The sequence below is a fragment of the Beta vulgaris genome, chromosome 1, assembly GCF_026745355.1.
Source record: "Beta vulgaris subsp. vulgaris cultivar EL10 chromosome 1, EL10.2, whole genome shotgun sequence".
Taxonomy (NCBI): domain Eukaryota; kingdom Viridiplantae; phylum Streptophyta; class Magnoliopsida; order Caryophyllales; family Amaranthaceae; genus Beta; species Beta vulgaris.
The window spans coordinates 16,387,652-16,401,597 of NC_079202.1; the positions used below are offsets into that span (position 1 = coordinate 16,387,652).

General features: G+C 36.8%; 1 protein-coding gene across 3 annotated transcripts; it reads left to right on the forward strand.

Annotated features, from left to right (window-relative positions):
- The first annotated feature begins 1,546 nt into the window (after nucleotides 1-1,546).
- LOC104905877 (WD repeat-containing protein DWA2) lies at nucleotides 1,547-13,662 on the forward strand. Of its 3 annotated transcripts, none has more exons than XR_791814.4 (14): nucleotides 1,547-1,705; nucleotides 1,798-1,881; nucleotides 2,003-2,135; nucleotides 5,461-5,572; nucleotides 6,701-6,800; nucleotides 9,070-9,197; nucleotides 9,473-9,542; nucleotides 10,395-10,483; nucleotides 11,901-11,946; nucleotides 12,299-12,372; nucleotides 12,452-12,525; nucleotides 12,606-12,779; nucleotides 12,902-12,967; nucleotides 13,119-13,662. XR_791814.4 is itself a non-coding variant. In XM_010694520.4 (14 exons), the coding sequence occupies exons 1-13, from the start codon at nucleotides 1,661-1,663 to the stop codon at nucleotides 12,941-12,943; spliced, it is 1,056 nt and encodes a 351-aa protein (XP_010692822.1). In that variant the 5' UTR covers nucleotides 1,547-1,660; the 3' UTR covers nucleotides 12,944-12,967; nucleotides 13,119-13,662. The 3 variants fall into 3 exon arrangements, 2 of the variants coding, with proteins under 2 accessions (XP_010692822.1, XP_048501920.1); XM_010694520.4 differs by having other exon boundaries at nucleotides 12,606-12,664; XM_048645963.2 differs by having other exon boundaries at nucleotides 12,606-12,664; nucleotides 13,140-13,662.
- Nucleotides 13,663-13,946: the final 284 nt, after the last annotated feature.

Below are 13,946 nucleotides of genomic sequence, written 5' to 3' on the forward strand. Positions count from 1 at the left end.
TTGTCATTATTATAATAACAACAACAATAATTATAATCATAATCATAATAATAATTATTACTAAAAATAATTATATAACCCAAGTCATTAATTTATAAAAGCACTCATAAAATGTTTCACACTTTCACTTAAAAAAAATGTTTCACACTTGAGAAGTCGGCAGATTCAACTCTTTTTTTTCATACAAAATAAAATAAGATATACTAACAACTATGACTTGCGCCAGAAAGAAATGGATAGCGTGCAACATCAAATAGCTATAGAGATTTGGAATTCGGTAGAAAGAGGTATACCAGATCTAAATTTATAATTTGTATCTCGCACTTAGCTTATTTTGAAATGTAATCCTAACTTAGTAGTTTTGTTGTCATTAATTTGAGCTATCATGTTTTATATATTTCTTATTTTTGCGCCAATCTTATGTTCTTAACATGTGACTTTTAATTTTTTATTATTTAATAACAACAAAATAACTTAAAATAATGATAAAAATGACATTTATAATGACAACAACAAGATTAATAATAATTACCAATATTAATAATTAATAAGTACAACAACAACAATGATAATCCATTTGAACAAATGTACTAGTAAATAATAGTATTAATAGTAATAAGGAAAATTTGCTTGGAATAATCCCATCTTTGGCCGATCTTTCAAAAATAATCCCACTTTTGGATTTTTCTGGAATAATCCTACCTTTGCTTACTAAATTGAGTTTTTGGTCCCAAGAAAATAGTGCCCGATAACAACGGGTTACCAACACCCTTTCCCTGTTGCCCAACCCCACCCCCACCATCACCCCCAGCAGCCCCATCCCCAGCCCCACCCCCAGCCCAATTCCCTGCTGCCCCACCCCTCCCCTCCTCCTGTCGCAGCCCCCTCCCCCTTGGCAGCCCCCTTCCCCCTATCGCTGGCCCCTCCCCCTCCTATCTCCACTCTCAGCCCTCCCTCCCCCTTCCCTTCCCCTATTGCAGCCCCCACCCCCACCCTCCCCCGTCGTAGCCCCTACCCTCCCCCCGTTGCAGCCCCCACCCCTCCTATTTGCACGATCTCACCACTATCATCTCCACCATTCGCACCACCTTGAAATCCGCAAAGAGGAGAGAGAGAAAGGAGAAAGGAGAAAGAGAGAAGCAGCGACGGAGAGAAAGAAGGGGTGGGGGCCTGGTGGGTGGTGGGTGGTCTGGTGGCTGGGGCGGGGTGTAAGAGGGAAAACTTACCGGTTTGTCATGTTGCAGGCTCTTGGGACCAAAAACTCAATTTAGTAAGCAAAGGTAGTATTATTCCAGCATAATCCAAAGGTGAGACTATTTTTGAAAGATCGGCGAAAGGTGGGATTATTTCAGACAAATTTTCCTAGTAATAATGAGCTTCTAAATGTAAACATGATCTGATGTGACTAGATTTGAAATAAACAAAAATAAGATGAACTGAACATAACCATAGAATATGTGGAACAAAGTTCATGTTTTTTATTTTTTAAATTAATTTGAGGGGATAGTAGTAAACTTCACGCACAAAATGAATAAAACGGCATCGTATATAAACAAAAATTTGCGGCAGGAATCAGGATGCACATGAAAATCATAAATCCATGAGAAGTGAATCGACTTGATCTTCCTGGCAAATTCTGTAGTTTGACTGGAGCCCAGAAATGCAGGGTGGATCAACCGGCATCGGTTATGGTTTAAAATACCAGGCGAGTCTCAACCCTAACTATTATAAAACCCCCAATTAATTGCTCCTATTTAACTAATTTGATTAATCTTTTCAATTCATTTGATCATACAGGCAAGGTGCATTGCGGATGTTAAGGCGGACACAGATCACACCAGTTTTATTGCTGGTACTCTTTGTCTCAAAGAAGAAAATGAGGTCAATCATGTGCACTAATATCGTATTATAGTTGATTGCGTTTCAATTTTTAACTTGAGTTTGATAGTTACTTTGTGTGATCTTCTGACAATTCTGAAATTATGGTAAAATTTTGGATTAGGTGCATTTGATTCGTCTTTCTAGTGATGGAACTGACCTTGTATGTGAAGGGTTGTTCTCTCACCCTAATGAGATCTGGGACCTTGCTTCTTGCCCTTTTGATCAGCGCATCTTTTCGACGGTTTTTTTCAATGGTAATTAGTTGATCCTATTTTTTTAAGTTCATTATATTTCTGAGTTGATGTCTCCGTGCACATGGTGTTGATGCTATTGGAATGTGATAGTTGATGGTTGTCGAATGGCATATACATTTTCGCTCTTTGGAGTTTGTGTAGTTTAGTTCGTAATGTGAAGATGGGAGTGGAACTCTTTTCTTTGCTAGTTTTGAGTGTAGCAGGCCTCGGGCTGAGGATAGGTAAAAGGAGAGCCATTAGGTTCAGATAGAAGTCATTTGTTAGGGGTGAACATATTGAGAGGAATGGAAAATAAGATCGAAGCTATATGTCAACATAAGTGCTATATACAGCCAAAAAAAAGGCTAAATACATCATCTAAAATTATTTCTAACTTAACCATGGTTAATTTTTAATTTTTTTTAATAAACAAAAAAAATCTCCTACGCAGGGGTGCAGCAATGCAGCAAAATACATTATCATAAGTACTTATGCACACAAGTCAACGTGTCACATTTATTTATAAAGCTGGATGCGTTTGGGTTGGAAAAAAAATTCTAAAATAGGCCTATCGTATCCCCCTAACATAATAGCCGGCAGCTAAAGTTTTTTTGTCAGGTTATATTATATGTTTGACGCGACAGGGTATGGCGGGAATGAAGTATTTATCATAGATGACGACCCCTCTATAGGGGGGTCATTTGTCATAGATGACCCCCATATAAGGGGGTCATTTGTCATAAATGACTCCCCCAAAGGGGGGTCATTTGTCATAGATGACCCTCCTAAAAGGGGTCATTTGTCATAAATGACCCCCTAAAGGGTAGGTTAGTCTTTTAATATATTTTGTTGTATTTAGTCTTTTTGTTTTTGCTGTATATAGCATACTCCTATGTCAATTGCATCATCAATATATTAGTAGATCTCTTTTAATCATATTAGGCCATGCTAGGAACGAGCGGAAGTTGTTATGGGGTAATAGGGTGATGTGATTCGAAAACCACCCTCCAAAGAGATAGATGATGATTTTAAACTCAAAGAACATAGAACACTCACAAGAACTCTTGAAATCACTCGAAATTGTGATAGTTACCAAATCACAAGGACAAACTCAATGACTTGGGATTTTAGGCTAGAGATTAGACTCACTCAATCTCTTCTAAGCTTATCACTCAAGACAAACTCAAAGCAAGAAGGGAAGCTTAAAACTTGAGACAAACTCAAAGCATGAACTTGAAAACACAAGGGTTTTTATATAATTCTCCCAAAGCTGTCTTCTCATTAGCATAAGTTGTCCTTATATAGAGTTAGGAGCAGCAAGGAGAAGCTAAATCACCTCACACACAAGCCTAAAAACTGTCCACAAGAAATCAGTTTCAAGGAGCACGAAAAGCTCCTTGATTCATGCCCTCGTCAAGCTCATTGAATGTGCTGTTACAAAGGAGTTACATCCAGCAAAATAAGAGCTTAAACAACCCTAATCACACGCCTGTCATCACATAAATCACACACCTAATCATGAGATACTTTATGAGTAATCTCAAGGTTTATGACAATCCAAAAATAAAACAAAAGCAAGTAAACTCGAACAAAACTTGGACCTTCGATTCACACGTCCATTTCAATCACACGTCCAACTTGTAGCTGCATATTTGGGCCTTCAATTAACCATCCAAGTTAAGCAAGTCACATATTGGGCCTTATGAACAAAAGGAGAAAATCCAATAGCTTCCAAAACAAGTGCAAGTGGTTCAAGAGCCAAAGAGCCTTTAAGTGGGCTATACTTTGGATCACAGGGTCTAGAAGAAAAAAGGGTTGATAAGTGGAGGTGATGATGCTTGAAGAAGAGGGAGTTACTGGGGAACTATATCTTTCATTTGGGGTAGTCTATGAGTAAGGTGAGGGTAACCCACATTTGGCGGTGTTGTTTTATTTTTGCATCTTCCTATTTCTCGACTACCAAATACTGACAACTATGATGGTATCTCCATGTCAACCTGCTCCCTCGGGTCTTTTTTTAGTTTTACTCACTTTACTGTGGGAGAACTAAGGAGTAAGTACAAAAGTTCGAGAGAAACTAGAATGGTGGAGAGAGAAACTGAAAAGTGAGAGAGAGAAATTAAAAAGTGAGTTAAAATATTAAAATGTGGATGACATGTGTAAAAATAGAGGAGAAAGTAGATAGAATATGTTTCCAAGAATAGAAAAAGCAACAGTGTGTAGACTATAAAGAAACAAACCAAAAAGGAAAGTGTGTAGATAAGAAAAAAAACGGAGGTAATATTTTCTTATCTCATACTATTTCTTTGATTGATTTCTCCAATTCCAAGCGTACCTTTCGTAGTTAAGTATAAAAATCTGTAAGGTGAATAAATCTTCTTTCAGTAATCCAATTAAAAATAAATTGGATTTAAGTTCTCAGGCTTTAACAGTCTTATGTTTCATCTGCTGCAAATGGATTCTGTTTCAAATTGTAGGATGCTGTACCTTAAAAATATTGATGGAAATTTTTTTCTAGGTTAAATATATATGTTTTGAGGGATTTCTTTATGGTGTTTGTCTCTATAGAACACTTAGTTTTAGTAGGTGCAACAAATACTGTGGCGCAGATCGTCAAATCCCGGATATGAGGTCTGAGGTGGTTGCACAGAGCTCTTGCTGGAATGCCTATACTTCATTTAGCAACATTCTACCAATAAACAGGGGATTGTTATTATTCTGACAAAGTAGGGTTGCTTATACGAAAATCAATGAGTTAGTCCATCTTGAATTTGGTCAATTGGGTTGTTAAGACTTTAAGTGCACTGAGATTTTGAGATCTGTGCCTCACTGAAGGTATAGAGGATTGTGCCTCCAGTTGTGGTTGAGTTGCACGTTCAAAACTTAGATATTAGAGAGACAAGAGCTAAGTAAGAAAGCAGAGGGAGAGGCTACTTGTGAACTTCTTTTTCATCTTATCTATATATTATCTTAAAAATTAATTGTCCTTATAGTTCAAGCTCTCCAAATTTGGAGTGGGATGCTTCTAAGATAACACATATGCTTAAATAAGGTGCAATCTGATAAAATACAACCTGTTAATTGGAGCATTTGTTTGATGCGAACCCATCATCAGTTACACAGCTTCAGACCTTTTATCAAGTTAGTCCGATCATTGTATTTACTATCTAGTCATAGAAACACACTCCATTATCTGTGTATTGTGTACTCACCTTTTTGTAAAGCTTTTCTTGTGTCATACTGCCATTTGTTGCTCATCTTTTCCACCATTTTGTGTATCCACCATTGATTAATTTTTCCTTGTATTTAAAATTTTGTTGCTTATTTCTTCCTCCATTCTGTAAAGGTGAATCATATGGAGCAGCCATATGGCAGATACCTGAATTATATGGCCAGTTAAATTCACCTCAGCTGGAAAAGATTGCTGCCCTAGATGCTCATAGTGGTAAAATTAAAAGGTGACCTGTCAACTTTACAGTTTTAGATGAAATATTCTTGTTTGATTACTTCGTAGTCATATGGGAGCCCTCATGTTAACTCCACCAAATTAGTTTTTTAGTCATGGTATGTGAAACGTGGTGTTGAGATTTATCTCCTTTTCGTATGTTCTGCAGGATTGTTGCTTACATCACCCCCAAATGATTGTAACTTCATGATTCTGTATGTTTCATCAACAGCGGCGTTGTGTGCCAATACTGAAAGATTTAATCTCAAATATTAAAATAACAGTTTGTTTGGTGGAAAGGAATTGGAAGGAAAATAAAGGAAGTCGTTAGTAAAGTTGTTTGTTTCCAATGTTTGGTTCAAAAAATAATTTTATATGAAAGGAAATGAAAGGAATTGAAAGGAAAGACTCCTTAATAAATTTTCACTTTCCTTCTCCCAAAAGTGGGGGAATTTGGGAGGAAAGAGAAATTTTAAACCAAACATGAGAAGTTAAGGTTTTTTCCTTTCTCCTCCTTTCCTTTTCTGCTCTTCTCTTCCTTTCCCTTACTAAAAATGAACCAAACAAGCTGTAAAAGTTTGAAATAAGAATTTTAGACATTAGGAGCTATATGCCATTTACTGATACAGAAAGTGCTTGCCATGTCATTATTTGTTAATATAAGATATTTGGATATGTTCTTAGGTTTATCAAGCTTTATAAATGCCAGAGATTGAGTGTAGGTGAATGTTAGGCCCAAGGAGTAACAAATAAATAATACAAGTCAGAGCAAATAGAGTTCAGATTTTAGTTCAATCCTGCACAGCAAATTTATGCTGACATTTAACTCATTTCTTTTGGAGACTGGACTCCTTGTTTCTTGTGCTGTTCTGCTATTTGGATCAGGACCTTCTATTACTTGTGTTTCGTTTCCTTTTCTTTCTCATTAGGCCCTTCATTTTGTCTTTTAATTGAAATCACCTCCTGCATGTTTTTTTGGAAGTGATTTTAGATACTTATACTGTCTGGGTTGTGGCCATCTGAAGCCATTTGCTGAAAAAATGAATATTTGTGCAATGCGCTGCATGAGCTCTTATCTTTGACTCATTGGTTTTTGTTTTCTTGTATGCTATATTTTGCTTACTTCATGTTTATTCTGCAGTGTTCTGTGGTGGCCTTCTGGAAGGAATGACAAATTAATTAGCATTGATGAACAGAATCTGTTTTTGTGGAGTTTGGATTCTTCAAAGAAAACTGCACAGGTATTAGGATCACCTTGCAGTGAAAATGAATTTCACAAATCTTTCTATTCCTGTTGCTATGCAATAATGTTTTATTTGGAATGCTTACTACTGCCTGTGTTGCTTGGCCACTTGGGCTTTCACCATTCCTGCAACCCTAGGGTCAATTTTTAATTACTCAGGATAGAATGTATTAGGTACTTGTGAATTGTGACCTAGATGGATACTATTAATTAAATGCTAATGTAGAGGTAGGGTATATTCAAAAACCCTGGATCTCTAGATTGGAGATGTTAAGAGTATTTGATCCAAGAAATTCAAGGCCATTGATGATGCATTTGATGGAGCTGACTGAAAGTAGAAGATGATATGCTTCTTTTGTTTTATTGCGTGGTTTTAGTTTTCCTTGCCATGAAGCACGAATTATGTTCTTCTCTTGGTCTTTAAATTGAAATTAAGTAGAAATCGAGCTGGTACACAATGAAAAGAATTTTAAAAGCATGGATTTTTGATTTAAGTTTTTGCAAAAGCATAAACCATGGATCCCCCTGAAATAATTATGGTACACCCTACTTTAAGTGCGTGGCATCTGGATTTTAAAAGAATAGCCATGGCAGTTTCACTGGATCCCAATCTCATAAATGCAGTGCCTGGATAAATGACACGACTAATTGTTGAATCTCTTTTATGTTGAAATTTCAGTTTCTTAAACAACAATCATAATTTGTCTGTTTGAGGTCATCCCTTGAATTTGTTGAATTACTCCATAAGGTGAAGTTTCAGTACTCCTGCTTCTGCAGCATTCTGATGATCTATGTGCCTTTGACTTGTGCATTTGTGCTTGCTGCATACTCATTTTAATCTGTTGATACATGTCAGATAATATTATAATACCCCCCCCCCCCATGTCTGTCTCTTATGTCATCTTTCATTATCACAGCCAGCAATCAATTATGTAATGTGATTCACACTTCTGCTCAAAAAAATGGATTTGAGGTCTTGGGACTTTTAGAATGCCTGTTGGCTACGAGAAAATGAGAAGATTTCAATCAAACAAGCTGGTTAACAAAATTTTCTGGACTTCTGAATTTATGCTTTTATTTTGACATCATTCGTTCAGATGATAAAGCATCAACCATGATGAATACCAAATGTAATCAAAGTTTGAACAGAATAGAAGAAATTGGTGAATTTAGAAAACTGCTATTGATCTATTTGTGATAAGGCCATGTACTAGGCAAGTGATAAATAAGGACCTCAAATGAGTTAGCAATCTAGTGGAAGATTTTTCTTTATAAAGCTTGAGATGGTGCATACTAATTCACTTGGTGATGGTATCACAACTGTATGGTAATGGAGCAGCTGCTGGTCAAAAGGTGCTCCATATGTGTTCATGCAACTCCGAGAGTTCATCTATTAGTATTGCTCTGGTCAGCAACTTTGGCTATCATAGATTCATACTGGCATCTGATTAACTTGTATATCCCCAGTTAAATGTTGTAACTAATTGCTGTGATCATATTCATCATCACAGTTCAGCCTTATCCTCCTTTTAGTCCTTACTTTATCTCTGTGTGATCAGATAAAAATCCCTCTGATTCCCTGTACAGATGTAAAATAGTAGCTGGCTTAGCTTTAGAGCCTAACTTTGATTTAAACATCAATACAAAGTCTAACTGCTACTATTACAGTTTTTTCCTCTCTATGTTGAAGATACTATCTGGTATCATTGTACTGATATTGGTTTCTGTAATTTGTATAGTAGTATTCTATATTCTTATTGGCCCTTCTTCCCTATAGAAGTAGTTTGGTTATCCACTTATCATCTTCACTGTTCTTTATATGTTTTTATGGTCCTTGGAAAGATTATCTCCATATGTGCGAGTTAGACTTAAGGGCTACTTACACCTAGACCACCACAGATCTTGCCCACGTTGGATCCATACTGTGTATTGTAATTGTCGAGTTCTTGTTGTAGGAAACTATGCATTAGGGGATAGAAACTGCTTGTGTGTTTGACTTGTACCTATGGATATAGGAGCTGGGTAAAGGTTGAACTGCTGAAAGTCTCCCATACTTTTATCTTTGCATCACCGGTTTTTGTTTTTTGCTTCAATTTCACCTCCTTGTTAACCTACAAATGATGGTGCAGGTTGGTCTGAAATTTTTGCAAGGTCCATTTCGCTGCTAATGGTGTTTATCAATTTTGAGTCATCTTTCTGATTTGCTTTATCTCATGAACCTGGTTTTGAATAAATTTCTTTTATTCAGCCATTCCTGCATTTTCCAGGTACAATCACAGGAATCAGCTGGCATGCTTCATTCCCTATCTGGTGGAGCATGGGACCCTCATGATGTGAATGCTGTTGCATTGACTAGTGAATCAGCAATCCAGCTCTGGGACCTACGAACAATGAAGTATGCTCTGTTCATTTTACTGTTAATTTTTGATATGTTCCTAAATTAATTTGTTTCTCTCAGATTAAGGAAAATTGTCCGTGTCTTCACTATATGACATGTTTCATTGTTACTATGCCTTGCAAGGGCTTGCTTTTAAATAAAAAAATTTGTTTATTCTGTTCATGTTTGAACATTGACAGCTTCTGCTATATGAATATATTGTCTATCTGGACATTTGGTCTCATGTAACAATTTTGTTTCCGTGCTGGTCTAAAATTTTCTAATTACTGCAGAATGACCAACTCAATTGAACAAGTGCACACCCGCAATGTAGATTTTGATGCCAAAAAAAGCAATATTCTGGTAAGTCACTTGTTTAGCTTTGCTTGCAGATGAACCTCATAGCTGTATTATGTATTGCAAATGCTTATATTTTGGTGCTTATAGTAGTTTCTGTCCAGTTTTTTCCACAAATATTATTTTAAGGTGTGAAGGAGGGCTAGTGTCCCTCATAAAATATGGAATGCTGCCTCAATCCTAACAAATTACCTTTTTGGGATGTCTCAAAGTTTTCTTGTCTTTGTAAAAATTGCCACCATGTGATGTGGGTCCAATTTTTCTCCTACTACTATTTCTCTATCACATCAATCTTTTTCTGTCTAAATACGCACACTTGCTTACTATATTTTCTTCTCTATCCACTTTTAAATTTTTGCTATTCAGATATATAACCACCTTTTGTCCCAACCTATAATGTGGACTTAGCACAAAATAAAGATAATTAAGGGGCGAAGGGAGTATATTTTAGAAATACAGGTTTAGACTTTAGAAATATTGATATCTGGTGGTTGATAGGTGATTGCTGGCCACTCGTGCCAGTTGGGCATAAGACTATAAGAGCCAATGGCTGAAGAATGGCCTTTCTATAATATATATGAAATTAGAGAGTAACACTTGATTTGATACTGTTTGAAGCTGATAGTACATTGAGAAGTGTACGTGGTGATAATGGAGCCCTGACAGATAGTTTAAATTTAGAACCTTCAGACACCATTTTGCAACCAATGCCAAATGCCAATGCTATTGACGTATCAGTGCTGGTGGCTGAAAGTTGCTTAACTAATTTAGATGCCAAACAAGATACCTTGTTGATTTTGGTGCTTATGTCTATAGCAAGTCTATGAGACATAATGATTTTGTAAATGATCAATGTAGGTCACTGCGGAGGATGAGTCTGGAATACGTATTTGGGATCTTAGGATGTTAAAGGCTCCCATTACTGAGCTTCCTGGCCATGCACACTGGTAAAGTGCACTACAATAATGCAGGCTTTCTTTTCTTCAGTATGTATTTCAAATAGCTATGCACTTCACGTTTACCATGTGATTGTATAATAAAATAAACTAGAGTGGGGCCTGTATGGGTGAAGCCCTCATTTTTCTTTCACTAATAAATATTTTTTGTTGTTAAATTGAGGAATCAGTTGTCTACCATTTTCATACATAAGCTGTGTACATAAATCATGAATTACTATGAACTGCCATATCTGAGGCAGATTAAAGAGGATAATTAAGAAAGTAAACGGATTTTTGATTGATAATCTGGAAATACAACTCAAGTGAAAGATATATTGCCGAGTATTTGAGTGACTTGACACTCTCCCAAGCTAACAACTAAAGGAACTCTCAAATTTTCTTTTATGATCTTCTCACTCCTTATTCCCCACTATATATAGAGTTGTGATTCTCTCTTTCCCTCTCATCTCTAAGTAACGCTCTTGGAATTCCTCCTCAAGCTAGTACAAAATGCACTTCCCTACAATGGCCGCTCCCCCACGCTAGTTCATAACATGGATGTCTTGCGTAAATTAGGCGTTGCTTGCAATTATCAGCAATGATTGCTTTGATCATAGAATATGAGATGAATTCTTGAATAATTCGCTAATAAGTTATGAGTTTCCTGCACTTAAATTTTTTTCAGATTTGCTGATCAAATCACTGATAAGACTACTATAGCTGGGCCCTATATGTTAGATAGCCTGCTGCTATTATCCCTTGCCGTTAAATATGGTACTGCATAATATGTAATTGTCTAGTTAATAAGACCTTTTAAAGAAGGGGAAAAGATGCTCAGAAATGCTTGCTGGTATTCTTCTTCGAGTTACTATTCGTGGATGGTTACTATTGCATATCTGGAATTTAGGCATATCAAGTACAATGGAAAGAGCTTCCGTTCAAATTAGAAATCAACTCTATTTGACGTTTGACTTGTCTGGATCTGATGAGAAAAACTTAAGTGTTTCCACTATTATCGAAAATCTGTTGTCGCTAGAACTGCTGTAACTTCCTAGAGGTGTTTTGACTTATCCCTTCTAGGAAGTCCAGGCTTTAACTTCCTCCAGACTATCACATCAGGTTGCCTATGAATACGTACAAGTAGGTTCACCGACTATATGGACACGTGGTTCCCAAGGCATTGGTTGTTTAATATGCTTGGCTTGCATATTTTGGCTGAAGATCTCATGGTCTAGAATTTTCAGGCTTTATGAACAGCAAATTTTGTAATACTGGATCATTGCTGTCATTTTCCTGTTGGTCCTGGAATGGTTTTCATGGCATTGGCTCCTCTTTTTTTCTCTGTTTTGACTGCATGAACGGCAGCTTTTAAAAGGTATCCGGCAAGTGCACCTCTTAACACACATTCATGTGCTATTGCTTACAGGACATGGACAGTCAGGTCTAATCCAGAGTACGACGATCTAATCTTGGTTCTCTCTCTTTCCTTTCTATATGAATTATAAAATGTTACTTAAATGCCGTAGACTTTATTCCTGTAATGCCATGGCTTTACTCATTCTTGCATAATTCATACCTGTAGTAAGTAGGCTCACATATCATGGGCAAAAGTTTGAGCTCAAAGCATTATGACAATGAATCAGTTCTCCATTCTTGCACAGTGAAGGCTTTATATCTGAAGAATGAGCTTGGAATTCTTATTTGTGATTGAATCACCCCCCCCGAAGACTCTCTTATTAAAAACTTTACTATCATTTTCATTGGTGGAGTAGAAATACAAGGTTGCGACTTTTAAGAATGCTGAGATAGCTACTACTTATGCAGAGTGCCGGAACGGACTCATCTGTGAACCTGTGGCTAGCTCCTTCTCAAAGCAGCGAGGAAGTCACACCTGAAAGGTATGTTAATCATTTTGTGGTGCTCTTTTTATTTTTACTTGTGTAGTTTTAGTTTACATATATTTGATTTTTCTTGCAGTTTGTTGGAGTCCCCAACCAAGCGTGTAGACCCTTTACTGTACTCTTACAGTGATTATGAAGACAGTGTTTATGGTAATTATGAGATATCAGCTTTGTAGTTCTTTCTATTCTTTTCTAAAAGTAACTTATATTAACCTGAAATCGTATTTCAGGCCTTGCTTGGAGTTCTAGGGAGCCTTGGGTTTTTGCGTCGTTGTCCTATGATGGGAGGGTAAGTGCGCTTGCTCTCAAGTAACCAGGGAAGAGGCCTTAGAATAGAGTTCCCCTTTGGGAGAGCTGAATGTAGTCTACTTTTCGCTCGCTCTGTCTCTTCCGGATGGGAGCAAGTAAATCTTCTGGCAAAATCTAGGCTTTCACTTAATAATTGTAACCCCAGCATGGCTCAATCATTTGCTATAAAGAAACCATTATAATTTGATCTTGACTTCCTGTTTCTGTTATCAAACAGGTGGTAGTAGAATCAGTAAAACCTCATCTTCCCAGAAAGTGAAGATTTATTGTATTATTCAAACTTGTAAGTTTACATTTACACTCGTTTTCTTTTTGCTTGGTCGGAATCTTATATGGTCTCTTAACTGGAGTCTGGAGCAGCTCTATGTTTCCTGTTTATTTATAAACTGTGTAAGCAAGTCATAAACTTGGTGTTGTTATGTCTTTGTTTGCAGGAAATTCCTCCATGTGCATCAGAACCTATTGAGGCAATTCAGTAGGAGATGCATTGAATGTGTTGAGGAATTGGAATGAGGATGAAGCATTGTACTCTGTGAATTTGGAATGTGAAGCTTCTTGTATACAACCAAAGACTGTAAATTGACATTCTTTCACCAGTCCATTCCGTTGCTCCCACCCAAGATGTGAGTTAATAACTGTATCTTGAGGCTTCTTTGGATATTTCAATCTCAAGATTTCCTGGATTTTTGCACATTTTTTTTTATCTTGCTGGAAGGGGGAGGGGGTGTTTACCGGTAGATTTACAATCCTAACATCAAATGTGCGGCTGCTTTGCGTTGTGGCCAAAGATACATTATCATATATGCCTTCTCTGGAGAAAGAAGATAATGTAATTGTACTTTGAGTTAGTTTATAGTTGGCTTTTTGTTGCTTTTAGAAGACTTTGTAGTTGGCTTAATTGATCAGGTGATCTGAGTGCTGTTTCTTATTCTTTTCTGCATAATGATATTTTATGGGCCACTGAAGTGGTTTCTTTTCTGTCTTAGGCCTTTATTGTCAATTTACGAATTAATATTGGGTTTGTACTCTTTCTTGATGACATCGGCGCTGGATAGTTTTCAAAGGCCGGAACAGGGCCGTCTTGTATAATTAGGGCCTTGTGTTAAATTAAATTATAAGGATTAAAAATTATTTGGTTAATAGGAAGAGTGTAAGAGTCATTAATTGCTTTTTTTTTTGGAGAACAGGAAGAGACGAGACAGAACATCAGATAGAATGAGAGGAAACATTAAATCAGATAGAAATTATCTTACTTGAATCTC